Source organism: Mesocricetus auratus, unplaced genomic scaffold, assembly GCF_017639785.1.
Source record: "Mesocricetus auratus isolate SY011 unplaced genomic scaffold, BCM_Maur_2.0 Super-Scaffold_100030, whole genome shotgun sequence".
Taxonomy (NCBI): Eukaryota; Metazoa; Chordata; class Mammalia; order Rodentia; family Cricetidae; genus Mesocricetus; species Mesocricetus auratus.
In genome coordinates this window covers 5245217-5272976 of record NW_024429211.1, presented here as the reverse complement: position 1 = coordinate 5272976, position 27760 = coordinate 5245217, and the positions used below count along the sequence as shown (strand labels likewise).

Below are 27760 nucleotides of genomic sequence, written 5' to 3'. Positions count from 1 at the left end.
GAGAGCTCACAGTACTTCACCAAAGGCGTCATGAACTGGCCGAGCAACTGCGACTGTGACAGTGTGGGAGGGGCTATGTGGCATTATCAGCACATAGCCAAGTGGGGGCGGGTGTTTGCTTTTCGAGGACTGTGGCTGATCAGAGTCTCTTGTACTGATCCATCCACCCTTCCTCTACAGAGACAACAGAAGGGACTGGTGGATTGTATTTTCATTTCAGAACTAAAACAGTGACCAGGGTTCCGGGAGGCTTTCAAGAGTGGTGGTGTACCAGTTTAAGACAGGCAAACTTAAGATGTCTTTGAACTTCTCTTTCAGTAAATTTAAATACTAAAATAATCCAGGACAACTCTTCACGTTGATCACTGACCATAAGAGGCCACCTTTAAGTAATTGGCCTGTCTAGACATTTTAATGTCATAAGAGTGCTATTTGTCTGTTTGTGTTCTGCTGCATACATGAGAGTAAGATTTTTCACCCCAATTGTCAGCATCCTGCATTCTTTGTCAACCTCTTGAATGACTGGCCAGGTCCAGCTTGGCATGAATTGAGCTTGAACAGGAGACAAGTCTTCCTGGGTTCAGATGTCTCATGGCTCAGGATTGCCAGAATAAGAAATTATAATATGTAGAATGTTCAGTTCCACTTGTATAGTGTGTGTGTGTGTCTGTGTGTGTATGTCTGTGTGTGTGCGTTTAGTAAAAGTATGGATTATATATTACTTGGACATCTTTTACCAAATGTGGGGGAGAGAAATGAGACTTTGTCTAAGTTCAATTTTTCATTAGTTAGTATACACTTTATTAAATAGATTGTACTAAACATGCCACACCACTTTTGATGAAGTTTTGTTCTCCTGTGCCTCTCAAACAAGGGATTTTAGAAGCAAGCCCAAACTTTTGTTTTGGTGAGTTAATTTATTAAAGTACCAGCACGCTGACTTTGAATTCTATGACATTTGCATATGATTTGCAGTCCGTATGACAGGCAACAGGAAGACCCTTTTTGGGGCGCTCAGCTGGATTCTTCTTATTGGTTCTGCTTGTACTCTGACCTAGATGACGCCAGAGGAAGGCACCAGAAAAAGATCCGGAGTAAAACACAGAATTACCTCAACCTTTATGCTGTGGAAGGCCTACGTACCCTGTGCATTGCCAAGAGGGTGAGTGAGGTGCCCTCCTCATGGGGGTGAGTGAGGACCCCCCCTTTAGGGAGGTAAGTGAGGGCCGTCTTCATGAGAGCACATACTGGAAACTGCCCCTCCCATGCATGGCACCCAGTGCGTCACTCAAGAGTGTATCTCCACAGGTCCTGAGCAAAGAAGAGTATGCCTGTTGGTTGCAGAGCCACATAGAAGCGGAGGCGTCTGTGGAAAGCCGTGAGGAGCTCCTTTTCCAGTCCGCAGTTCGCCTGGAGACCAACCTGCACCTGCTGGGTAATTAGCTTTCCAGGTGCCCGTTGTGTGGAGTAGTGCATTTTGCAGGGGTCCTGGGGCGAATAGTGACATGGCAGCTCATCTTCCTCTGGGCTGTGCTGAGCTTGTCTGAGTGACCACCTGGTTTGAAGCTAGCTTGTCCCCAGGTTGGAAGGAGCATTTTCTGCAGGCTTTTTGCACAGGGTTCGTATGTGCCAGGCACTCCAGGCTGACCCTCTCCTTGCCCCTGGTAAGCCTCACTTGCCAACAAAATGGATACAGGGAGCAAACCTTTTGGCGTAGACAGTTGGAAAGACTTCAGCCCCTTGACAGTGTACGTGAGCATTCATGGAAATGCTGAGTTTTGCATCTTATAAATATTTCAGATTCATTTGGGATGAAAAGAAAATGGCTTGTATTTCCTTCTTTGTCCCCATTTGCATCTAATAAAATCTGATTAATTTATCAGGAAGACATGAAGGTACTTATATCGCTTTGGTACCTATTTTAATATTTAATTTTTCAATATTTGAACATTTCACATTAAAGTGGCAAATCCCTTCACCTGAGCATCCCATGGCTGTGTATGTGATGTGCTTACAGAGGAACTGGCTATGTAATGTACACCTCGTTTTTGTGAAATGTTAATCAGATTCCACTGGGCTTGCATAAAGCCCCAGAGAGTTCATCTTTTCTTATTTAGCAAAGGATGCATTCCCTTGTCCTCGTTTCCTGGGCCCAGGAATGAAGAAATCTGTATTATCCCCATATATACACATCTTTTACAATGGTTACTCTTAATATTTAATAGCATGGTGTGCTCTAGACAGAAGACCACCATACACTCTGTCCACAGTGTCCTATTCAGAAAGCCACAGGACTCAGAACCCAGAGACTAAGTGAATGCTGTCTCTAGCAAATTAAATGGAGCCCCTCGAAAGTGTTTCCGCCCATTTTAAGCCATTTTGATTTGATTGTTGAGTTGGGACTGCTCTCATAGCGAGACTCCGTTTCCCGAAAGCAAACAACAGTTGGACAAAATCGTGCAACGGCGCATGCGTTTAATTGCAGGACATAGGAGGTACAATCAGTAGGATATGAGTTTAAGACCAGCCTGGGCTACATGGTGGGAGGATCTCAAAAAGGACAAAAAAACATAAGCCCCTCCCCCCTGGAAAAGGTTTCTCTGAAATGTTCTTTATTGATGGCTAGAGCGGTAAGAGGGAGGATGCTGAGCTCTTTCTCCTGGACCAGCTGCCCAGCTACTTTGATCTCAGGTGCTCTCTCTCCCTCCATGGCCGAGGTGGTATTTCTCCTGGGCAGTGCTGACTTCTCAGGGGGAATGGTTTGCTTCCTGGTATGCTCGCTCTTGTGGTGGGTGTTGGGCCACACTCTGTAGCACTGCAGATGGTGACCCTTCCCTTCCCAGGGCATGAAAGCACGTCTTTCTCAGTTTGGAGTCCTGGCTTGGTTACCAAGTCCAGGTTCCGCCACTTACTAGCCGTGGAAGCTGGGACAAGCTACTCAGTCCTGGCCTCCGAGGTGTTTTTGGTTTTTTTAATCATCTAATATGCGGGGAAGGGGGTTGCAGAGGTGGAAGAAGATGCCATGAAGCTCTGAGGAAGGCTTGGGCATGGGCTCCTGCACTCTGCACTCAGTCACTGGCACGCTGACAATCTCACCTGAGACGGCCTGGCTGGTCCTTTGTCTACAAATTGTGGCTAGGATCGGGGCGTCCGACACTTTCCCTGTCTTTCTGCCGTGTCTCTGCTAGCATACCCGAAGTTAGAACAGCCTCTGTAGACCTTATTTTCACACGGAAAGTGAGATCCACTCACTTTGTGCTCTTTTGCATGGATTTGTGGCGGTGGGCAAAAATCCAACAGTCCTTAATCACTTTCCACCTCCTAGCACCTGGAAAACGTATGTTTTCAAGTGATGGAGCCTAAGCTTTAAAAGGAGACACCCGTCACAGCTTCACCAGGGGGCATGGAATTCAGGAAGTTTCCAGACACCTCCCTGAGGAGTGTATATGTTTGATATTTTTGATATTCTAAGCCAAATTCCTCTTTCTCAATCTTTTTATTTAGGTGATTATGTTAACCTCTGAGAACCACAAGTAACATTTGAGCAGGAAGGGTCACCTTAATCCTGGGCTCTTAAACTGCTTTTTCTGGGCAAGAAACAAAATTCAACGGTAGCATTCTGCTCATTTCCCCCAGAATTATTGCTGGCTCCTCTAAGTGTCATCTGAAACCACCTGACACTTGGGTATTGTAATGTGGGTCCATGGTAGAGTTCAGAACTGAACTGTTTTTTCCATGCATCATGGTACGCAGGACTCCCCCCTCCACCACTTCATGGCCTTATCTAAACATAATCACCTCTCAAGGGCCCCACCTCCAAACACTGTCTCACTGGGAGTTGGGACTCCCATCTGTTCATCTGAGAGCACTGTCAGCAGCTGGGGACACAGATATTAGTCCATTAGCAGGGTCCCAGCACAGGGAGCTTGAAGTAGGAATGGCAAGGAGCCTCTGCTAGAGCTGGAGCCCAGGAAGTCATGGGATGCAGCTCACTTCTGGAGGTAGGAAGGCAGAAACCATCTTACCAGAGTGTACTCAGATGAGAAATGAGGGCAGACTTGGGCACACTTTAGCATTGGCTACAGGTCGATTATTCTTCACCCCAAACTCTAAGGATCGAAAGGGTTTGTGATTTCTTGTACAGGCACAATGATAAATCTAGGAACTATGACCTTGCGTTTTGTATGCCTTACCCCTTATGCATAACCTGAAAGCAATTTCAGACCATTCAGACCCTTGTGTTTTGGCTGTAATTTATCACTTGAGATCATGTTAGATCTTAACGTTTGGGATTTTGGAGCATTTCAGATCTCATCTTTTTCTGGTTAGCAATGTTCAAACCTGTCACATATTTTTAATGAAGTCAGTGAGAGGAACTTGCCTCTTGAGCTCTTTGTTTGTGAATAAGGCATTCTGATGATGTTGCTTAAAAAAAACAAATGAGTCTTCCTCCGCCATTGGTTTGGATAACAAATGGTTGACATGGTTAAGCACTCAAACATTGAATTTCATTCGTAGAAACTTTCTGGAGGATAGGAGATGGGTAAATACTAAGACTTTTCTTCTAATCCTTGGGCATATGGTAATTTTCTCCCTCTATAGTCTCTGTTTTCAGATTATATGAAAAGTTAACTGCTTGTTAGTCAGAAATATTTCCAGGTACGCTTTTGTGAGTGTACATAATAATATTTGGTGACTCCTACTAATTCATCCCACATGTTATTGACCAAGTCATGGCAACAGCTGTGGTAAGTGTCCAGCGTGGTCCTGAAATGTTGAATCATTTTTAGCTTGCTTCCAGAGGGAACTTTCTGCCACTTAGTGTCATCTGGTGGGTGAACCCCAAGAAAGTCTTAGGTATTTGGTAGTGCCACATCTTTGGTATATTTGGTACATGGCATCTGTACGCCATCAGGGACTGTGAAGAGGGGATTCACTGGAACTGTCATACATTTCACCAGGTGCCACTGGGATAGAAGACCGCCTTCAGGACGGAGTCCCGGAAACCATTGCTAGGTTACGGCAAGCTGGCCTGCAAATCTGGGTTCTCACGGGTGACAAACAGGAAACAGCCATTAACATTGCATATGCCTGCAAACTGCTGGACCATGATGAGGAAGTCATCACACTGAATGCTGATTCTCAGGTGCGTAGCTTCCATCCAGAGGGTCTGTGCCCTGTCCCAGGATGGCTGCGCGTCCCGGAGGCTTCCAAGACAGAGCTCTGTGTGGAGCGCCATTGAGGCTTCCACCTCTGGCGGTCAAAGGGAGGAGGACGCCTGCCCACTGCGTCCCTCTTAGCACGTGTTACTATTTCTGAGATCTGAGACATTCTTATCCTTGTCTTGCAAGATGTGGACTTTTCTGGGATTTCTTTTATTTTTTTAAATATTTTGTATTCTGAGATTACAATATGATTATATTATTTTTTTCCTTTTCCTCATTCCAAGCCCTCCCATTCACACCCCCCCCTCGTTTAAAGTCCATGGGCTCTTTTTTCATTCATTGCTGTCATATTCATACTTCTCCCGTTCTCAACATTCCTTAGTTGTCTGTAGTTCTTTCTGAAGGATGAGATCTTCTGGGCTTTCCCTCATCCGTTTAACTAGTCTTTTTTTTTAATTTAAACTAGAAACATGCATGCTTCACATGTCAATCCCAGCTCCCTCTCCCACCCCTCCTCCCTTGTTCCTCCACCACCACCACCACCACCACCCCACCCCCCCCCGCCCAATCGCCACATCATTCCCCAGGGAGGGTGAGGCCCTCCTTGGGGAGATCTCCAAAGTCTGTCATTTCATCCAGGGAAGGACCTAGGCTCTTCCCTATGTGTCCAGGCTGAGGGAGCATCCCTCTGTGTGAAATGGGCTCCCAAAGATCATTCATACACCATGGTAAACACTGATCTACTACCCAAGGCCTCAGTGATTTCCGTGGCCTCCTCACTGAGACTACATTCATGGAGTCTGGATCAGTCCCCTGTTGGCCTCTCATCGATCGGTCTGGAATTCAAGAGCTCTCGCTTGTCCAGTCAGCTGTCTTTGTGGGTTTCACCAGCATGGTCTTGACCCTTTTGCTCATCACTCCTCCATCTCTGTCACTGGGTTCCAGGAGTTCAGTTCAGTGTTTAGCTGTGGGTATCAGTCTCTGGTTCCATCAGTCACTGGATGAAGGTTCTAGGATGGCATATAAGGTAGAAATCAACCTTACCATCAAGTAGGGGCTATTAATGTAGTCTCTCCACTATTCCTTAGTTTGCCAGTTGGTGTTATCCTTGTAGAACTCCGGAGATCTCACTAGTTAACTTGTCTTTTGTTTGTTGTCCTTTTGAGCTCGTGTTTAAGCAGAGTGTAGCTTCTGTTCTTTCTAGGAGAAACAGTCTCCCAGAGAACTCCCTGTTCCTCTGGCTCTTATGATTGTTCTGCCCCCTTTCCTTATATGTTGGGTCCCACAGCTGTATTATAAACATATCCACTGGGATCTGTCTTCACACCTCTGCATTTTGGCTGGTTTTCTGTAATGATCTCTGGCTGTTGCAAGAAGTTTCCTTGATGAAGGGTGAGGACTGCACTTAACCAGGCTAGACCCTGGAAAAGGATGTCCTCTGGGTGGAGAGGTTGGATTGGGGATTTCTTAGTGTCAAAGGAATGTACATCTGGGTTTTATTAATGCAAAGTTCAATTTCTTTTTTTCATGTCATTGGATTTTTTTCCCCATGAGGTCCTATGTGGAGCCAAGGCAGTGATCTATTTAGTATGAACACCTCCAGTTTCGTCAGCTGCCTCAAGTATGCAAGGGGTGTCTACTCCTGCCAGTGCCTCCCCAATGTAGGATCTGGTTCCTCCCAGGAGCTCCACTTGAAATATCTTCAGGCTATCCACAAGCATTTTGGTGAATCCCACGCCTCCCTCTATGTAGAGCCCCCCAGCAGCCATCTTTATGACCTCAAGGCCATGGCAGCCTCTAAGGATCCTCGTGGGTTCCTTCTAAGTTCCACGCCCAGATCCTCAGCTGTCCAGACCTCAGGACCCTGCCCCTGTGGGCTACATGCTCACAGTTTCTCCTTCCCACCTTGGTGTTGGTGGCCCTTCAGTGACGCTCCCTCTCTTACTTATGACATTGATGTTTTGTGTCTGCTCTTTGGTTGCTTTTGATGCCAGTCTATCAGTTATACTGACTCTTCAAGAAGAATTGTGTCGCCACGATTTCTTTTCTGCTGGTTTGTTTTCAGGTTGTTCATGATGAAGATCTGGGCTGCCTTCCTCATCACCTTCAACTTGCTTTTATTTCCCTGTTCCCAAACATTTGTTTTCTAATATGGTCAAAACATATGCACCCGACATTTTGAGATATGTTTTCGGCTACATGAAGCTCAAGGTATTTTTTATAAATACCTTCTGTATTTACTTTCCAGTCTGTGGACCATCTCAAAGTGTTTTGTTTCATTTCCAAATATTGGGAGTTGTCCTGTCTTTTCACCTTTGTGTTACTGATTCATAGTTTGATTCCATTTTGGTTCAGTAATACTTATGAGTAGATAATATTTCAATTCACCAGAGCAAACTTTGTTAGCTTTTCAATAACCAAAGGAACGGTCTATATTGAGACTGCACGGTGTTGGGTGACTTCTCCAAAGTCAATGCCCTTCAGTTGACACGGAGTTGTTCAGTTTTTGTGTCGTAAGGGTCAGGAGACAGAACTTCCTCCTGAGTTTCCTTGGCTCACCACTTCCGTTGTATCTGAGGCAATTGCTTTAGGGCAGGCCCACTGTCCACAAATGCTGTCTCTTTACTCAGGAAATGTCTTGACTACATACACTTCCTTCTGGAATCATGTCTTCACTGAGTACTGAAGTCTGGGATGGCACTTACTTCCTTTTGGGACTCTAAGAAATTCCACTTCCTTCCAGACGTGTGGTTTCTAGTGAAATCAGCACAGTCTGTGACCCCATGCCACCTATTAACCGATGGCTGTTTTTGTGTGGTTGCTGTTGGGATTTTTTTTCCCCTTTGCCATTTGTCTTAAGCAGTTTGATCGTGGTGTGTTTGCATTTCACATGCAGACTTTCACATGTTATTGTCTTTTTACTACTAAGTCTGTGTAGTGATGATTTTGGAAAATAAACTCCATATATAGAATGGTTTTATACTTACAAAAATGTTTGGAAAAGTCTTTGGAGCATTCCCATCATGCCCAATTTCTCCCAATTAGCATCTTATAGGAGCATAGAGCATTTGTTATACCCACAAACCGACATTATTAACACATTATTATTAACATTATTAACAACATCATTGACACTAGAGCTCTTGTTATATTAGATTGACATGCCTGGCACCTGCCATCCTGTTTTAGGATTTCACATTACATCTGTTTGTACGAATCTTTCGTACACAATTCCTGGCTGTGACAGTTCCTTAGACTGTCTTTGTGTTTCATGTCCTTGGTATTTTGAAGAGGGCTGATGAAATTGTCTATAGACTATTTGATCTTTACATCCACCTGATGCTGCTATTATAACTAGAATGAAGCTGTGGATTTTGTGTGGATGGCATGAGGTCTCTTTATTTCGTCACATTTTGTAATCGTGCCATCATGTTGCTGATGACCCGGTGTTTGCCACTTGTTATCCAATTTACAAAGAGCACAGCCTCCCCTCCCCCACTCTTTTCTGTGTTCAACTCTTTGGAAATAAGTGCTGTGGACTCACACGTATGGAGTCTGGTGCTGCTGTCCGCCTCTCAAGGACAAAGACTCTGCCTAAAGTATTTAGAATTAAATTTGCGTTTCTCGATAATCTTTCTGTATAAATTCTCACAGTCTTTCCCCCAGAACTGTTTTGCTACTGATTTCCAGAAGACTGATGCCTTTTTGAAGCTTGAAGTTCTGTTAGGTTATGCCAGTGTCAAAGTCACCCTCTGTCCATTGTGCTTTTCCACAGGAGCTGGGGTTTGCTGGTTCTTCAGACACTGTGAGCTTTTGTCATGTGCATTATGGGGGTAGCATGTTATGACTCTCACCCCTTTTTGTAAAGCCCTCTGGAGTATGGAGTTTTGGAAGCAGGATATCTACCGTGTTCGATTTGGAGTGCAGGCTCTGGTCAGACTCTCTCTGGATGTATGGTTTGCTCAGCCTTTGACTGATTCCGGTGCCAGCGTGGAATGCGCGCCTTTCTCTTTGGAGCAGGGATTGTGGCTGTGCTGGAATGCCATTTCCAGAGTGTTGCTGTCTCCTCGGTTTTATGCCCATGTGTTCATATCATAGAGTGAACCCACAGATTCACAAATAGCATTTTTGAGCCAGCTAAAGCATCTCTCCTTTTGATACCATTCTAGTACTTTCTAGTTTCCCAACAGCCCCCCTTTTCTGTCCTCTGGTGAGAAGGCTGAGGTGTGTGTTACTATTTTCTACTTTCTATTTTCCTCCCCCTTCGTCTGCATGTGGAGTCCAGGAATGGCAGGACAGGGAGGAACGGAAGTCATACTGCCTTCTTGACACCACAGTGCCTGAGACAAGAGGCAAGTTCCACTCGCTCCAAATCTTTATCCCCAGGTGGCCCTGTTCACTAGTTGCTTAGCAAAACCCATGTGATGGGGACTAGGAGAAGACAGGAAAGTAAAATTTAAAGAAAGCAGAGTCCCTGCATCTTGAGAATTGAGAGGGCTCTTTCTCTCTCCTGCAGCCAGAGTTTGGGTTCCTTCCAGAACTCCTGGTCTCTGGCATCTACTTTCAATTCTTTGAGACCTGAGGCCAAGCCATAGGCTTCCAGGATAAAAATGTGACATTTGTCACCCTTTGGTGTCCTTTCCCTATCCGAATGCCACTGTTTTCTTCCAGAGTTCACCTGGCCAGGTACGATAGCTACATCGGGGAGAGATGGGATGGGGTGAGCCTGCTTCATGTCACCAAGAACCAGCTATGTCAGTGCTTTCTAACTGGACCAGGGACTTCATGGGGTTTCTACATGCACATTCTCCTTAAGTCTTCCCCAGTCACCAGCACGTCCTCCTGCCCCAGAGACTTCTGTCTCCAGTCACATGTGTGTATGGTCCCATCTGTGCCTGGCTAGTGGTCATGTCCAGCGGCTTGCCTCTCCTTCCAAGTCTTCCTAAGGGCACCGGCAATCTCTTTTCAGATTTACTAGTTTCTGAATGTAACAGACTTCAGTGAGTATTGATTGGCCACACACAGCATACCGCAAGGACCTAGGCTCTGGGCTGGTGGGTTGTCTGCGTGCAGGAGGACAGGAGCCTTTCAACCTTTTCCGTGTAGGTTTGTTCCTTGAAATGAGCTCCCTGTTTGCTCTCTGCTTCCTGCTGCCTAAGCCTATTACTATCCAGGTTTTCCTTCTCTCTGGAACTCAGGTTCAGTTTGGGAAGGGGATAATGAAAAGCCACAGTAATTGAACTTTTTATTTTCCATTCCCAAGTGGAAATGGAGAATGTAGAGAGAACTCTAACAATTATATTTCTTTATTGACTGCTCCAGCAAAGGCTTAGAAAGAGATTTGGCACCACCATCGGTGGCTCAGTATGAGGCAGGAAGGTTGTGGTGAAGGCTCCAGACAACTGCAGAGACACACAGGTTGACCTGACTGTGTGAGGTAGGGCAGTAGTGTGCCACGCCTGTGAAGGTGAGCATGCGCGTTTCAACTTCAGCGCAGCTGCATGGGCAATAAAGTATACCCCGGTGGAGCTGAGCTCTTTCCTCCTGTGCAGGAAGTCATCGTCTCCAGCCGAAATTCCTTCCCTGGAGGTCTAAAGAGCCATTCACGACAGCCAGGTGCCCTAGAAGGACCCCAGCGTGGGGTGTTGATGAGGTAGATAACCAGGGCCAATGGCATTACTCTCCTGAAATACAATGCTTGTGGATTTCAGGAAGCGTGTGCTGCCCTCCTGGACCAATGCCTCCACTACGTGCAATCCAGAATCTCCCGGAGTGCCCCGGAGAATACGGAAAGCAACCTGAGCGTGGGGTTCTCCTTCACCCCGGCCTCCTCATCCTCGGACCCCAGCCCCAGCCCAAGCCTTGTGATTGATGGGAGAAGTCTGGCCTATGCCCTTGAGAAAAGCTTGGAGGACAAATTTCTCTTCCTCGCCAAGCAGTGCCGCTCTGTCCTCTGCTGCCGATCGACCCCTTTGCAGAAGAGCATGGTGGTAAAGCTGGTGAGGAGCAAGCTTAAGGCCATGACCCTGGCCATAGGCAAGTATCTAGGCCAATGCTAACGGCCTGACCCTGAAGCTGTCTTCCTTGGCTACCCCTCTCAGTGTGACCGGGACTTTCTGATCCTCCTCTGTCTAGCACTGTGAGGCAAGAGAAGCCTTATTCACCTGTTTCCACTTACAATATTATGCTCACTGTGGTGAAGTGGAACATTCCAGGCGTAAGACATACATCAAAGGGTAAACAAGATATGGTAGCAGTCACGGGTACTATTATAAGACCAGCAACTAACTGCCAATTTCAGGAGACAAGCTGGAGGATAGGCCGATTCTTGGGAGGCAGGACTTTAGGTCCTACACCTGTCCTACACAGTTCAGCCACAGTGATGGCCTTGTGTTAGCACGTGTTGATTTAGCAGAGGCCCTTGTCGTCAAGGATTGGAGGGCTTTGAGTTGTCACATGCCTCTTGGGGTTCGGGGATTTATGACGTTCTAGGGACCCAGACTGTACCAACCAGAAGCCTCAGTGACTCTTCTCAGCTGAATTTGTTGGCTGTTCTGAGACAAGCATCTCATGAAATAAATCCATTTCAAGGCAGCACAGCTTTGCATCATTTAAAGACCGTATCTAACATTATTTGTCCTTGTAGGTACTCTTGACTGGGGGCCCTTCTAGATTCCTCTCCAAAGACGAGGTGGTGGTCACTTAACACATTCCTAGGGAACCATCTGTTTCCATTTCTGAGTTGGCTCTAGGCTCCAGCACAGGCTACTTCTTGGTGAGGGCCAGGAAGGCAGTAACTCACATAACACCAATTATAAATATAAACCCACTCCTGGGAAGTAGCTAGCTCAGTGACAAAGTATCTTTACCAATTAGTCACCTATAATGACAGTATTATTTGCAGAAAGTCTGGGGGTATTACCTGCTATCACCATGGATACTTCATCTGCTGGGAAGAAGGCGGCAGTAAGTGTGAGACCTTGGTAGCCATAGTCTGCACCCTAAGAGTTACAGAGATGCATATTATCCACTAAGGAAAATACACAGATGGATGAGGACACATACTTAGGAAACATGAGCAGAGGTTCATCATGGCTCCCCTGGCCCAGGCTGAGGGAAGGTAACATCTCCTACAGGGAAGGAGAAGATAATCTCCTTAGAAAGTCATGTCATTTTTTGGACCATGTGCCCCAGTATTAACCCAACAGTTTAGACTTAGAGAGCCCCATTGTATATCATAATTCATTTTGAATGGGGGCTTTATGGGACAGAGATTCCCCGTGTTTCACAAAATTTTACTTCAAAAAATACTAACTGATCATCCATTAAGTTTAGCTCAATAAAGAACAATACAGTCTCAGACCTGGGGCTTACCTGGGAATCCAGCTACTGAGAAGGTTGAGACAAAAAAAGAATACAAGTTTAAGGTTAGTCTTAGGAATCCAGAGTAAGTTCAGGACCATCACAAATTCAGTGCGACCCCGTCTCAAAAGTAAAAACAGGGCTGGGGACCTAGAGCAGTGATAGAATATTTGTGTAGCATTCAAAAATCCTAGGTTTGATTTCCAATCCTGGGGGAAAGGCAGAAATAAAAGGGACAACTTATATTCACGCCGGGAGTCACTCTGACTTTTGTGTATCTATCCACATCTGTTATTTTTACAGCTTGGTATGTCTGCTATGCCCTGGGCTATTCTGAGCCTAATTCCAAGAATGGCTACTATTACCTCAAGTTATAATGGATATGTCTGCATTCTGTCATCCCAAAGATGTCAAGATCTCTGACTTTTAACATTCACCAGTCAATAGCTTGATGGCACAATGGCCATTTTCTTTGCTTGTGCCTCAAAGAGCTAAGAAAGCACATACTGGTTAATTCGGGGAGGCAATCAGTCTGCTTAAAACACCGAGCAAAACTTAGACTGTTTGACTTAGTGAGAAAATCGCCAAGGTGACTATGAGTTGGAGAGGTCCTGATGCCCAGCTGCAAGGGTTGAGTCACTGCACTAGCACCGAAGATGACGATGGCTTCCCTTATTGTGACATCACCCTAAGGACCTTTTCTGTGCATGTCCTGACAGTAGAGAACCCCGAGTAAGATGGCGGTGGCTCAGTGCTGGCTGATTGCGGGGACAGCATGATGTGACTGGCAGTTCCGTGTTGTGGCGTGCCTGATTCTGACTGGTTATCTCAGTTTTCTTACGAAGCGGTTACTCTGCCCTTTCCCTGACCTTTCTCACAGAACTCAGTCCAGCAGGGAGGGACCCGAGAGGCGCGTCGTATCCGTGTGATTCTATGCATCTCAAAATCACTGATTCTTCCTGCCTGTGTTGTGTTTTCAGGGGACGGGGCCAATGACGTCAGCATGATCCAGGTGGCAGATGTGGGCGTGGGGATCTCAGGCCAGGAGGGCATGCAGGTAAAAGACCAGTCGGGCTGTCCTGTAGGACCGAACGGTCCTCGGTGGGCTCTTACCCCTTAACTGTGCAAGTTGCCGCAGCCTGTCTCTGGGGTCTAATGATGAAGCTAAAGGATTTGCCTTCATCATGGGTCAGTCTTCACCTTCTGCTAAGGCAGTACAAGAAGCTGAGATGACATGTCATTCTGTTAATGGAGCCACATGCAGTAAACAGCTTCGCCTGTGTCGACACAAGCATGTTTTGGGAAATTCTGACTCCAAGAGGTGAAGTGAGTCATTGCCTCCCCTGGCTCATCCCAGGAGGCATTTCTGTTTACTGTGCACAACAGTGACAATGCTTTGTAAAAGCCACCCTGTGACACTGCCGGGTACCTGAAACCACTGTGAAGATGGTATGTAGCCATCTTGACCCCCATGGAAGTCCCGTCTGTGATTTTCATTTGTCTCTGTGTCACCTCCGAGTGTTCCAGAAATTGAAAATACTAGTTAATTTTAAATATGCTGCTCTGGGCCGGGCGGTGGTGGCACACGCCTTTAATCCCAGCACTCGGGAGGCAGAGGCAGGTGGATCTCTGTGAGTTCGAGGCCAGGCTGGGCCGACAACCTCCAAAACAATACAGAGAAACCCTGTCTCGTAAAATCAAAAAAATATGCTGCTCTGGATATAGTATCCCAACTTTTAAACACTTGAACAAGTTTAAGTCACATTCTTTTAAAGTTTGATAAAGCTTTTAGGGAATAATTTATTCCGTGGGTTTTTAGAATCTTAATGTTAATCACCATTTATTCACCGGTTGGATCACCCATTCAATCAAAAATTATTTATGGAACACTCATTTTCTGCCTCAACATTAAACAGCAGTCACATGGTAGGGCCCCTGTTGGAAGTACAGTGCAGTTGCCCCTCAGTATCCAGGGGAGCTGCTTCAACACAAAATTCACAGATGTATAAGTCTCCCATGTAAACTGGTGTATTTGCATAAACTCTACATAAACCCATCTATATACTTTATGTAATCACTAGATGATTCCTTGTGCCCAATGCAATGGAAACACTATGTAAATAGTAGTCGTGCTGTGTTGTTTAGAGAGAACAATTTCTATGTTTTTCAATTAGTTATGCTGAATATTTGACATCCACAGTTGGTTGACTCTGCAGATTCTGGTCCCACAAATCCAAAAGGCTAATGGGCCTAATGGAACATCCATTTCTGAACTAAATGCTTCACATGCTTTTTGATTCTTCAGTCATTCACCCCATCGTTTATTCTCTCCACAACCAATGGGACTCCACTATGCCTGGCACAACCTTAGAAACAGACGCCATTAGACATAGTCACTGGCCTGAGTGGAGTTAGCTTAGAAACTCAGTCAGCTCATTCAGAGGGGACAGTCACTGAAAAGGAGAGAAGGGTGTTCTTAACTTTAGGAAACACCTCCAAATACTGAGAATTCCTGAGGACGCTCACCTGTCTCTCCAGCCATCTGCCTTTCCTTCCCGCACCCGTTCCAGCACAGACACAGGACCTGTGCCTGCACAGAAATAGCCTCTGCCAATCTTCCAGTTTCTCCAGCTGTCCTGTGAGAGACGGGGTGGCAGAAGTTGTGTTCACTTTGTACTTGCCTCTGTCAGAGCTTGGCTCGAGAGACGCGGTATGGTGGACCAGAAGAGACTGTGTCAACCATAGAAGCTCTGATGTCCCTTCCAGCTCCTGGCCTGGGGTGGCTGTCTGACAGTGGCTGGGACGGTGACCCACCCTGACATGCCCAGAGGGACTCACCCCAGATTTCTCACATCCGTGCTTCACAAGAAGAGCTAAGAATAGCATTTGTTCACTTTACTGGAATAACATGCAAGCACCAGGGTCATCAGAAGAGGTCTGGCCATCTTACATAGTAAATCTCTGTGACCTGTAACTTGAAGTACATGCAAGAATATTCAGACACATCCTACCTAGAAATGTTCTTGTTCAGTGCACCTGCCCTATGGGCCCAGCATGTTTCCGTCACTGCTCACACGATTCCTGTCACAAGTCTTACGGGTGGGAGATTGTTTCCTTGCCCCAAGCCTAAAAGCAGTGATAGCAACTAAGTCTCCCCCAGGAACTCACCATCAAGGTCTGTAATACATAAAGCCAAAGGCTTCTTTGTCGAGTTTCTTTGCATATGGGGTTGACAAGTACTGTGCTGGTTAGCTTTTCCTTAAGGGAAATAGAGAAAACCAGCCATTCTGAGAAATCCCTAACCAATTTTTCCTTTCATTCATTCATTCATTCATACATACATTCAACAAATGTTACTTGAGCTTCTCCAGATGCATGGTGCTGTGGGGGCATGGTGAGAAGACAAAAGGAAGTCAAATATGGGCTTTCTTTCCAGTTTCCTGAGTGAAGAGTGACGAAGACTACAGGAAGGAAGGGAAGGGAAGGGCTGAGAGTAGACTCACACAGAGCTGCCATTCATACCCGTAGGTCTAGCACCTGCAGACTCTAGCAGCTGGGAGGATGATGCTTACCAACACAGTGCATGAGTGCCAAACGTGTATTTGTTCTTCTTGCCGTTCCTTAAAAACCGCACCTCCCAGAATGTCTGCATGCCTGCCTGCCTGATGAATGTCAGCGGGTCGCCTTTAGCTCAACCTTGAGATCCGGGTGTAGTATAGAAATAAGTACCACTGGGGCTGGAGAAAGGTGAGGGACGGTCCATGCATCTCTATGATGTGTGACCTGATAGGAAACGAGAGAGAAATGGAAGCGTTGTAAGACTCATTAATCACCCGCCTCGTGTTTGAGGCCTTAAAGGGCTCCAGAAAGTGGCATTCCCTGAGAAACAGTGCGTATCGATTGTTTAACTGAAGGAGTTGGCTTTTCTCTTTAACTGAGAGAGTTAATAAGACAAAGCCACACTGAGCCCTGTGTTTGAAGCTGGATTTTTTTCCCTTCCATGTGTGCCTTGCCTTGCCTTTGTTCTTCTGTGCCAGGCGGGGCATCCGCAGTGATGAGAATTGCTTTCCTTTTCCAGGCTGTGATGGCAAGTGACTTCGCAGTGCCAAGATTCCGGTACCTGGAGAGGCTGTTAATTGTCCATGGACACTGGTGCTACTCCAGACTGGCCAACATGGTGCTGTATTTCTTCTACAAAAACACAGTAGGTATTTGGCACGGGTCTCTAGAATTTTTCAATTAAAGGGCTTACAGTACCTACTTTTGCAGGCAGACTCAGAGTTGAGAAAGGGGGCCATAGAAGGCTTCTGTGACAACCCTATCCTAACTCCTCCCCCTTCCCCCCAAGGCATACAATTTTAGGATCAATGCTCGCATAAGGCTAGCAGGCTACCAGGGTCTCCTGTCTACTCCATCCATTGGGTTTTTGCATGAATGTCTGTGACTGTATCCCAGCCTTGTACCCTCTAATATCTGAAAACTAACTCATGGGAAATGAAAACAGCTGCATCTTCAAGGATTAAAGGTCTAACAGAGAACACACAAGAAAGTTCATATATAACTTCATAAAGTAGCATAATGACAAGGCCAGCAGTTTGCAAGGGACAAAGTCCACAGTCAGTTGCTAAGTCACAGTCTGACACCGTTTCTGTTCTTAAGTCCTTGGCCTACATCCTTGTGTTTTTTTAGGAGTGTTCCACTATTGCGTCTGCAGTGGGACACTGGTTTCTCTGCTGTAGACAAGGAAGGCCAAAGACAAAGTGTGTTCAGTGGCCTGGTGAACATAAAATTACTTGCTCTTGCTATAGACATAGTTGAGACATAGAATGGTGGATATCAGAGACACGCTCCCACCAGCCCTGTACAAATGCCCAAGTGAAGCCTTGAACCCAGTAAGAAAGGGGCGTCCACACTCTCCTGCGCTTTGAATACAGGGACCTTCCAGATCTCTCCTACATGGTCCCCATGCTTAATCTTCATTCCTTCATACTCCATAGGCCTGCAGAATGGCCCACAGGATCACCACAAAACTCTGACTCATTTGAAAGATTTCTAGAGTCTCCTGAGGGCCTGCTGGTTTTGGCTCTGCCTCTGGCAGCCTGAGGGTGAGTGAACAAGCCAACAAGGAGACAAAATAAGCTCTTGGGATAAATGACCGTCTAAGCTTGTCCCATAAATCTCACTGTCTAGATACCAGAACTCCAGTGTCAAGAATATCTTGTGTTCTACTGAAAAAGAATAAAATAAATTAGAAGTTTTTTTAAATTTCACATAAAAACCGTCATGCTAACTCTAAGCTGATGTCTGTACAGCTCTTTCTTGTGTTCCCAATAGTTCGTTCTGGAGGCCGGCACATACTTTCCATTCCTAACTTCTCCCACCCACTCACTTGCCTGGCTTTTCAAAATGCCTGCTAACAAATGAACACAGATGCTTGCAACCAATCAGGACATGGCTAATTGAGTAGATTTGGAAATTAATTCAGATTAAGCTCTACCTGGGACCACATCCAAAAACATTGTTCTGTTTCTGCCCTTATGAGCTCATTTCTCCCTTTGTTTATACCCCAGGATTGAATTTCTAGCGCTGCCAGGCCTCAGATACCCAGAACCTAGAGGCTCCCAACTTCCCTCTCCAGGAGTGAATGACCCCTTTTAATGGGTTAGATTGAAAGGTAGCCTCATTTCCTTCAGTCCTCAGCAATGGCATCTTAAGCATAGGTTGCTCCTTAATATAGGGTAGGGTCATGTTGTCTTCATAACAACACATCACAAGTGGAAAATATATTTAGCACACTTAGGTCAGCTACTCCCATAGCTTAGTGGCTCAGCAGGCTGGAGCATTGCCGCCTCATGGCCAGCTAGCTGGGAGCTCCGGCTCAAAACCACTGTCCGGCATTTCCTGGGAGAATGAAGCCCCAGACAAAGATCCAAACCAAAATTCAGAGTTTTGCAGAACACATAGTCGCTTTCACGCCGCTGCCGCCACTGTCATAAACTTGAAAATCGCTAAACCGATGCATGGTAAGGTGAGAACTGTATCTGTTTCAATTCTTTGGGTTATAATTTTTTTCAATCCCATAAAACAGCACTACGAATTAAGCTAGCTGATTTCTATAGTTCCAGTTGAAGTTTGCCTGTCAGAGAAGGCAGTGAGAATAACAAACTCCAAGCTTTCTACCATTTTGGAGGTTAACAGAGGCTAAAGTGGCAGTCTGAGGTGGGTCAAGCCTCTCCCTGCCTGCTGTCTTAAGCCTGTTCTTGTTGGAGAGTATGGGGAGGAGAAAGAGCTGCCTCTTTTCCTCGTATAAGATACAGGGCTTTGTTAAGAGCATTCATCCCTGTGAGGAGTTCAAGGGTAATCACTCCCCACAGGAGAGAGTCATTAATTTTAAGAATAAATTGGCCTTTCCAATAAAGAGCAGAGAAGAACAGTTTCTATAGTAACGGTGATTTAGGACGAAAGCTCTTTGGTACTAAGGAGGGGGGCTCTCAATTATCTAAGTAGTTTTCTTCCTGTTCCCTTTGACTCCATTTGCTCTGCGATGACTCAGAAGGCTGAGCCCACGGTGATGGTGAGCTGTGGGAGGAAGGCAGGGGAAAAATCAATGAAAGCCCAGGTCTGTCAGTGGCATATTAAGAAACGTAAGTCATAGATTAAAACAGTCCTTGAGGGATTTAGTCATAGCTTCCGCCCACATGGACTAGCATTTTTTTCCCTGATTCTCAGAAACCGTTTTCAAGGCAAGAAATCAAAGCTCAGAGTGATAAGGGTCAGGACCCAGAGGCACAAATCAGCTCATTCAAGACTGGGACCATGGGGAGCTGTAGCTCCAGAACCCAGACCCAGCCCTCACTGTGCACAGTGGAACATTCATCCACTCTACCACGTCCCCTGTGGAGACGGCCGCTGGCACCTTAGGCTGGGACCCATTCGTGTTCGGACAAGTTGGGTTTATTACTCATAGTCTGTTCACTTTCATATCTCAAAGCTGAGTCCTCTGTAAATGTTGAGGTTGGCACCTTGAGCCTGAGCTGCAAAGAAGGAAATGACATTAACTAGGAAAGAGTATGCCTCTGACAGCAGCCCCGGTATTCCAGGGGACTCATGAATTCTTTAAAGCCATGGGATCCTTTAAATATCAACGGCCTCCCTGGGAAGATCTCTCTGGCAATGGCCAGATCTCTGGGCCTATGATGGAGCAGCGTATCATAATTGGAGTAAAGCTGCCCACCGCATGGTTCTCAGAGAGGCAGAGAGAATCGGGTTCCCAGAATTCTGCTGAAGGGCATGCCCTCCCTGACTTAACTTCCTCTCACTGGCCCCACAGCCTCCAGATAGCTCGGTAACCTGGGAGACGAGCTTTAACGTAGGGGCCTCTGGGAGACATTCGAGGTCTGAACCACAGGGTTGTACGTCAGTCATCAGACTGCCATACCCCCTGGTGATAGCCTCCACCTGGTGAATGTGGAAAGCCATCCTACCTAATGCCCTCCACTGCTGAGCGGGTTGAGGATGCTCCCTGCTTCTTAGTTTCTTGTCTTTGCTCTTGTACTCCCGTGCGTCTTCCTCTTACGACAGTGGCTGATGATTTCCCACTGTTCCCTTTCAAAAATAAGTCATGGATGGGAGGACCATAAATCCGAGGTTAGCCAGGGCTATGTAGTTAAAAAGAGAAAGAAAGGAAACGGGGAGGGGGGGCACACAGTTATATCCTAAGTTTGGTGTTTGGGAAAATACAAAAAAAAAAAAAAGAAAGGCCCTAGGGAAGAAGCATGGGCCCTCTGAAAAATGTAAGCCAGCTTAAGCCCCAGTCACACCTTGACCATCCCCAGCCCTTCCAGAACAAAATGTCATTCCTCCCTGGGATGTTCCCGGGAATTCCAAGTTCCTGCTGCTGCTGTCTTGAGAACAGGATACTGTGGTGGAAGAGGATTGTGAACAAGCCAGCAGCAAAGCTTGGAGGTTAGGGCTGTCTTTCCAGAGAAATCACTGCCTTGCCACTTAATTATAGAAACTCTCTGTGGGGGCCTTGAGCCCTTCAGATGAGTCTCTGCGGGGACTGCTAAAAAAAATGACCGGCTCTTATGGCTCCTCTCTCTCTGTTGCAGATGTTTGTGGGCCTCCTGTTTTGGTTCCAGTTTTACTGCGGCTTTTCTGCGTCTGCCATGATTGACCAGTGGTATCTGATTTTCTTTAATCTGCTCTTCTCATCACTTCCCCAGCTCGTGACTGGGGTGCTGGATAAAGACATTCCAGCCGCCATGTTGCTGAGAGAACCACAGCTTTACAAGAGTGGCCAAAACATGGAGGTAAGTAAGCTTCCATGCGAATAAACGCCCCCGGAAAACTGCCAAGACTGTAGAATGGATGCCACGTGCTAGACTCCGTAAGACGTTGTTTTGGCTTTGCACTGCTTTAACAAAACACCCAAGATGATTAACTTATAGAAGGAGAAGATTGCACACTTGGTTACTGCAGGCACATTCTAGGATCAGGCAATCCCATTTGGCTTTTGGTGGGCATGCCTCGTCAACACGGCCACGGTGCGGGAACACATACTGGAGCAAACTGCTCATGTCAGAAACCAGGAACCGAAGAGGAAGCAACCAGGACCTCACCGTCACTCAGTAGCAAGGTCCCAGGGACATAAGGACCTCCTACTAAGCTCCACTTCCAGAAGGTTCCATCACCTCCCTCAAGTGCCACTCTGGGGACCAAGCTTAAATACATAAGCCTTTGGAGAACGTTCTAGATGAAAACCATTGTATTCATGAAGTGTGACAACTGAAAACCTTCTCTACCTCAGCTATTTCCAGATTCCCAAGATCAAATCTGACTAGGTCACAGGTGATAGCCAGTTTTTCCCTAGAGCAAGCAAAAGCAAAGGGAAACCATGGAATGAGCAGGCAGAGGTAAATGTATGGTCACGTCAGCGGTACATGTTTGCAAACTGATGGCCAACTATCCCGGCCAACCCTTGCAGTAAACTGTATGTTTCTCTTTCGGCCAGTTTAGTGTTTATTTGTGCAGAAAAAAATGCAGTATCCTCTCTCTTCTACATTATGTCTAACTCAGAATGTATTTGCTTCAAGTTCCCTTTCGATGCCTACTCTACGGACACTGAGTTCCCAGAGGAGCAGGCTTCATAGCTCAGGAGACAGTTCATTAGGAGACTACGGGTGTTCTCGGGTGGCACCTGTGGTCATGACAGGATTCTCATCCTAGCTGGCTTACTGTCCTCAGAGACTCATGAGACAAGGCACTGTGAACTTGTCTTATGGAGTGAAGTGACCAATGAGAATGTCGCCAGTGCTTCCCTTAAGTGGTGGTGGATGCCGCTCCTGAATCCTGTGTATATTCTGCAAGCCAAACAAATCCTTTGCCAGCTGCTTGGAAACTTATTAGGGTGCTACTGAGGGAATGGTGGTATCCTGGTTGCTTCTTTAAATACAGATTTCTGTTACCCAGGTACTGGGAACATTCATTTGTCTGTATCATGGCCATTTTTGCTGTGGATCACAGTGTGCTTAGTATTTATATAGCAAAATACCTAAGTCAGTATTTTAGTGACTTCTGTAATGTTACAATAAAACACCAGGACCAAGGCAGCTTATAAAACAGTTTACTGGGGGTTTAAGGTTTCAGAAGGAGAGTCCACAGCCTCCATGGTAGGGAGCATGGCGGCAGGAAGCCAGGCATATCTCCTCCAAGGCCACACCTCCCAAACCTTCCCAAATAGTTCCACCAACTTGGAACTGAGCATTCAAAATGTATGAGGACCATTCCCGTTCAAGCCACTGCAGTCAGGTTATTTAATTTTTTTTAAATAGTTTTCTAGAGGCCCAAGTTTGAAGGGCTGCGTTTGATGATGATTTTGAACTTGATGTAGTCTGAAGACATGTCGTGGCCTGGCAGCCACGAGAATGTGTCTCTTCTACTCTCTTTCATATAAGTAAGTCAAAGGGCAACCATGGTTTATCTTAACTACCTCCCAAAGGCCCAACCAGCTTCTGCTCTCAGCATTTCACAGGATTAAGCATTAGTGGAACAGCCCTCAGGGACACAATGAAACCATATCAAAAGCAGAGTAATAATTCCTTTGTTTCACATCAAGAGGGGTTGGAGAGATGGCCTGGTGGTTAAGAGCACTTATTGCTCTGGGCAATGCATGAACTTCCTACACGTATACAGGCAGAAACACTCATATACATAAAATGGAAACAAACAAATCTAAAAACCGTATTCTGGGAAGCGTCCGTCATCTAACTTTAAATGTTGAGGCTCATTAGTAAGAGTCTTTCTAAAGGACTCAACATAAAACCTTCCCAAGTGGAAGAATATGGGCTTTCTTCTCAGACTTGTCTCTGGATCACCAGCCCGTAAATAACAAACACAGAGACTTACTATTAATTATGAAAGCTTGGACTTTAGGCTTATTTCCAACTAGCTCTTGTGAGTTAATTAGCCCATTGTTTTTTATTTACAACTTTTTATTTCTTTTATTTTTTTTTCTTTAAATTAGAGGCCCTCCATGGGGTTCCTCAAACTCTGTCATATCATTTGGAGCAGGGTTTAGGCCCTCCCCCATGTGTCCAGGCCAAGAGAGTATACTAGGAATAAATACTGGTTCACTACCAGAGGCCCCATAGATTGCCCAGGCCCCCTAACTGACACCCACATTCAGGAGGTCCGGATCAGTCCTATTCTGGTTTCCCAGCTATCAGTCTGGGGTCCGTGAGCTCCCCCTTGTTCAGGTCAGCTGTTTCTGTGTAACTCGTATTTTTATTCTACATTCTGCCACATGGCTTGGTTACCTCTCCTGAGGACAGCACATCTGACAATGCCCCGAGTCTGCTGGTGAAATCTGAGGGCCTGGATTCCTGCTCCTCATCCTGTCTCTCCCTGGAAATCCCACCTAGCCTCTCCTGCCTAGCTATTGGCCATCCAGCTCTCTGTAAAACTTCTGATTGGAACGCACCTTGGCAAACGATACATTTTCACAGTGTACACGAAGATTGTGCCACCAAAAAAAAATGCCTTGGAGAGGACAGGCCCATCTCTCTAAACTCCTCCTGTTTCTGTGTCCCAGGAATACCGGCCACAAGCATTCTGGCTAAACATGGTGGACGCTGCCTTTCAGAGCCTAGTGTGCTTTTTTATCCCTTACCTGGTAAGTGGGAACCCAGTGCAGGTTTTTTCTTTCTTTCTGTCTTTCTTTCTTTCTTCCTTTCTTTCTTTCTCTCTCTTTCTTCCTTCCTTCTTTCTTTCTTTCTTTCTCTATCTCTTTCTTTCCTTCCTTCCTTCCTTTCTCTCTCTCTTTCTTCCTTCCTTCCTTTCTCTCTCTCTTTCTTCCTTTCTTTCTTTCTCTCTCTCTTTCTTTCCTTCCTTCATTTCTTTCTCTCACTTTCTTCCTTCCTTCTTTCTTTCTTTCTTCCTTCCTTCCTTCTTCCTTCCTTTCTTTCTTTTTTTCTCTCTTCTCCTCAGCTGCCTCCAGGTACCTACAGACAGAACGTTGCCATTTTTCTTGTCTTTCAGGCCTACTATGACTCTGATGTGGATGTATTCACCTGGGGGACGCCTGTCACAGCGATAGCACTGTTCACCTTCCTGCTGCACCTGGGTATTGAAACCAAAACCTGGGTGAGAGCCACGGGCAAGGTCACGCTTGGAAAGGGACTGATACTGTGACCCACATACTTCCAAGCAGGTCTTTTACACACATAGAGGGAGGAGGCCGCAAGGCTGCCCTAGCTGTGTGATAAAAAGGAAAAAAATATGATACCTACCCAAAGCCACTCCCCCGGGGAAAGGGACAGCCCACCGCCCACCCTCCTGGACACCTCTTCATCTGCCTTCCTTCTTGTCTCCTTCCCTGCTATGCCCCTGCCTCTCCCTCTCCCTCTCCCTCTCCCTCTCCCTCTCCCTCTCCCTCTCCCTCTCCCTCTCCCTCTCCTCTCCCTCCCTCCCTCCCTCCCTCCCTCCCTCCCTCCCTCCCTCCCTCCCTCTCTCTCTCTCTCTCTCTCTCTCTCTCTCTCTCTCTCTCTCTCCTCTTGCCCTCACCATCTTGTCCCCAGGCTGTTCTACCAGGACCAAGGAGCCACTGGTACCAAGAGCCTTCACTAGAATCTGGAAGGCACACCCCCTAACCACTCCCGATAAACACCGCAGTCGCCACTCGTAAAGTGAAGTACAAGCCCTTTCTCTCTGGTTCCTTTCAGACGTGGCTCAACTGGTTAGCTTGCGGCTTCAGTACCTTTTTGTTTTTCTCCGTGGCTCTGATCTACAACACCTCTTGTGAGACGTGCTACCCCCCGTCAAACCCTTACTGGACCATGCAGACACTACTGGGTGACCCCCTGTTTTACTTGACGTGCCTCATCGCGCCTGTCGCTGCACTGATGCCCAGGTGAGTATCGAGAGGGGGCGCCTCCGAGCAGGTGCAGCGGGCATAACACCCCCTTGCTCAGTGGCCCACGTTGGGATCTGATTCCTCCTTGCGTGTCTTCTTTCTAGATTGTTTTTCAAAGCCCTCCAGGGGAGCCTTTCCCCCACCCAGCTCCAGCTGGAACGCCAGTCAGCCAAGAAATCTCCCTACAGAGCCAGGGCTGGCAAAGAGATGGCCGCTCAGGGACAGCCGCCCGCAGACTCAGAAACTGAGCTTTCAGAGAAGAAGACCATGGGACCTTTTGAGTCCCTCCCCAGGGACTGTGCCTCTCAAGCTTCCCAGCTCACACAGCAGCTGGCCTGCTCCCCAGAGGCCAGCGGGGAGCCCAGTGCTGTGGACGCAAACATGCCATTAAGAGAGAACAACTTGCTGGAAGGACTGGGCACCCAGGCTTCAGGGCCCTCCAGGCCTGGGGAGGCTGTTTCAGAAGAGTGTCCTGGGGACTCCAAGAGGAAACCCACCAGTGCTGGCCAGACAGCCCCCTTATCTTCACTTTTTCGGCTGCCCAGCGTTGGCTCACTCAACTGGATCTCCTCCCTGTCGCTGGCCAGCGGGCTGGGGAGTGTCTTGCAATTGTCTAGAAGTAGTTTACAGATGAACAAGCAGGATGGTGAGTTCCTGTCCAGCCCCCCACAGACAGATCAGGACCTGCACAGCTTACAGGGACAACAAGCCACAGGCTACTTCTAGTATCACCTCCAAAGGGTCACAGCCAATTGTGGTGACGAGAAACCTTGAAATGACCTTTTTATTATGTAACAGACGTTAATGTTATTTATGTTTAATTAATTTGCACAAAAGAGTTCTAGGAAGATGTATTTTTAAATATTTCCGAGACAAATATAGGGAACCAGAGGTACCAAATAAGAAAGTTTTATTTTTTAAAAGTTCTAAGTAGAGTATACTGATGAAAACTAAGAACACATATCTTTATCTATCTGTATATAAAGTTTAAAGAAAAGTGACACTTGAAAAGTGTGTCTAGATTTATTTTTTCATCTCATTTTGTAAGGAAAAGCTACATGCTTTGTTTCCTCGGCACGCATGGAGCTTGCTTTCTGAAAGCAGGCGTGAACATGTGACTAGTTCAGTGAACCCTGGGGTGGCTGTGGTAGGTATGGACGCAGGACCAGACAGAAAGAAGACAGAGGGGAAGGGAGAGTGTGTGACCTTTGAGGCAAATTCCTCTATTAGCTTCCGGTGTTAGCAACAGCAAAAGGAAAGAGAAAACTCAATAAAAACTCGTGTGAAGTTCCTGCCAACCCTCAGTTCTGGGCAGGCATTGCGTAAAGTTCACTTCATAGGTATGACACCTCCGATGTCACGTGTATTTCTTGCTAAAATCACTACAAACAATAAACAACCTCCACTTTGCCAAAAAAAAAGGGTGTCTGGTAGCCTTGTTGTGTGAAGATTCTGATGTACGACTTGCGTGAGTGTGTTCTGAACACTATGTGGTCATTTCTTAATGCAAGCCCTTGTAGACACTGAAGAAACTGGTACTGTGATGTGTAGACCACCATCGCAGAGTGATCTGTTATCCTTGACTCCTGGCACCAGGCCATAGGCAACAAGCCAGAGTCCACTAACCAAAATCTTAGACATTTTGAGTCATTAGGCTTTTGTCTGATGGGCTGTCATTATCTCCTTACCTGAGAGGGAAACGGTGATGATTAAGACTGTTAATGACAAACTAGAATATTTCAACGGCAGTGTTAACTCATCCTCCATGTAGTGCCTACCCTGTCCCACACTTGGGGTAGGAAACAAGCAGCCTGTGGCATGGGCTTCTCCAGTGGGTGTCTTTCTCCTCAAGCTGTAATGCAGAAGACCAGAGGATAAAAATTTGGGTGAGAGCTGCCCACTGAATATGGTCCTTGTCAAGGGTCAGAATGTGTGTCATTCCTCAGAATGGATGCTTCACTGCACCAGTTCCAGAGGAAACAGGGCTTTAGGGACCTTGGACTCAGCAACTCTGATCCGGGATGCTATAGGCTATAAATGTCCCCACAGGATTCTATGATGGTAGCTTCCATCTGTACAGAAGCGCCGAGAGGCTTCTCCTGCTCCCTACACTAGGGCTCCTTGATGGAGCTGGGAGGGGTTACCTGAGTGTTGTGAGATGGGGGTGGCAGAAGTGGGTGGGAGACAGCTTTAGCAGTGGCAATGTAGGATCAAAGGCAATAACTGTCCTAACTTTGTCCCTTTTGTGACACAACCCCTCCCCAAATTGGTACCACCTTTTCTGTTCTTGGGAGCCATGTATCCAAAAAGTATTAAGTTGGTAAGATGTATTGTTAGCAGAAGACCACAAGAAAACAAGCATGTGTGTGTATGTGTGTGTGTCTGTGACTTCAAAATGACCCAGTGTCCAGAAAACAAGGGTGTGTGTGTGTGTGTGTGTGTGTGTGTGTGTGTCTGTGACTTCAAAATGACACAGTGTCCAGACATCCTGCACTCACAACCTTGCTTCTTTCTGGGAGAAATCTTCCTCTGAGGTCTGAGGATAAGGGTTTCTTGGCAAGTAGAAGGATTTGGGCATTTGGCTTTAAGAAACTTGCATAGCAAAGCCACGTTAGAGAAAGAAATATTGCAAAAGGCATGGCTGTTAGCTGTTCATGGGTTGAGGGATACGCGTGACACTGTAATATATTCCAGCCAACTCCATTTACCTCAAAGTAGCATCGTATGGGGTGAAATTCATGATCCTTTCCAAAAAAAAAACTGTGCCACGTGAAAGACATTACCGAATCTTGGCAAAACGTGAAAAGTTGAATATTTAAAA

General features: G+C 46.4%; 1 protein-coding gene across 3 annotated transcripts in view; it reads left to right on the top strand.

The window, feature by feature from the left end:
- Atp10a (ATPase phospholipid transporting 10A (putative)) overlaps window positions 1–26360 on the top strand; it is a 167028-nt gene extending 140668 nt beyond the window's left edge. For 2 of the 3 annotated variants that reach the window (XM_040733264.1, XM_005082590.4), the window contains 11 exons: window positions 1059–1162; window positions 1309–1435; window positions 4962–5146; window positions 10877–11201; window positions 13508–13584; window positions 16606–16731; window positions 20639–20839; window positions 23620–23700; window positions 24066–24170; window positions 24749–24936; window positions 25044–26360. In XM_040733264.1, coding sequence (XP_040589198.1) covers window positions 1059–1162; window positions 1309–1435; window positions 4962–5146; window positions 10877–11201; window positions 13508–13584; window positions 16606–16731; window positions 20639–20839; window positions 23620–23700; window positions 24066–24170; window positions 24749–24936; window positions 25044–25665 — 2141 coding nt within the window. In that variant the 3' untranslated portion in view covers window positions 25666–26360. The remainder of the gene's footprint in view (window positions 1–1058; window positions 1163–1308; window positions 1436–4961; window positions 5147–10876; window positions 11202–13507; window positions 13585–16605; window positions 16732–20638; window positions 20840–23619; window positions 23701–24065; window positions 24171–24748; window positions 24937–25043) is intronic. The other variant, XR_005871895.1, reaches the window with a different exon arrangement.
- Window positions 26361–27760: the final 1400 nt, after the last annotated feature.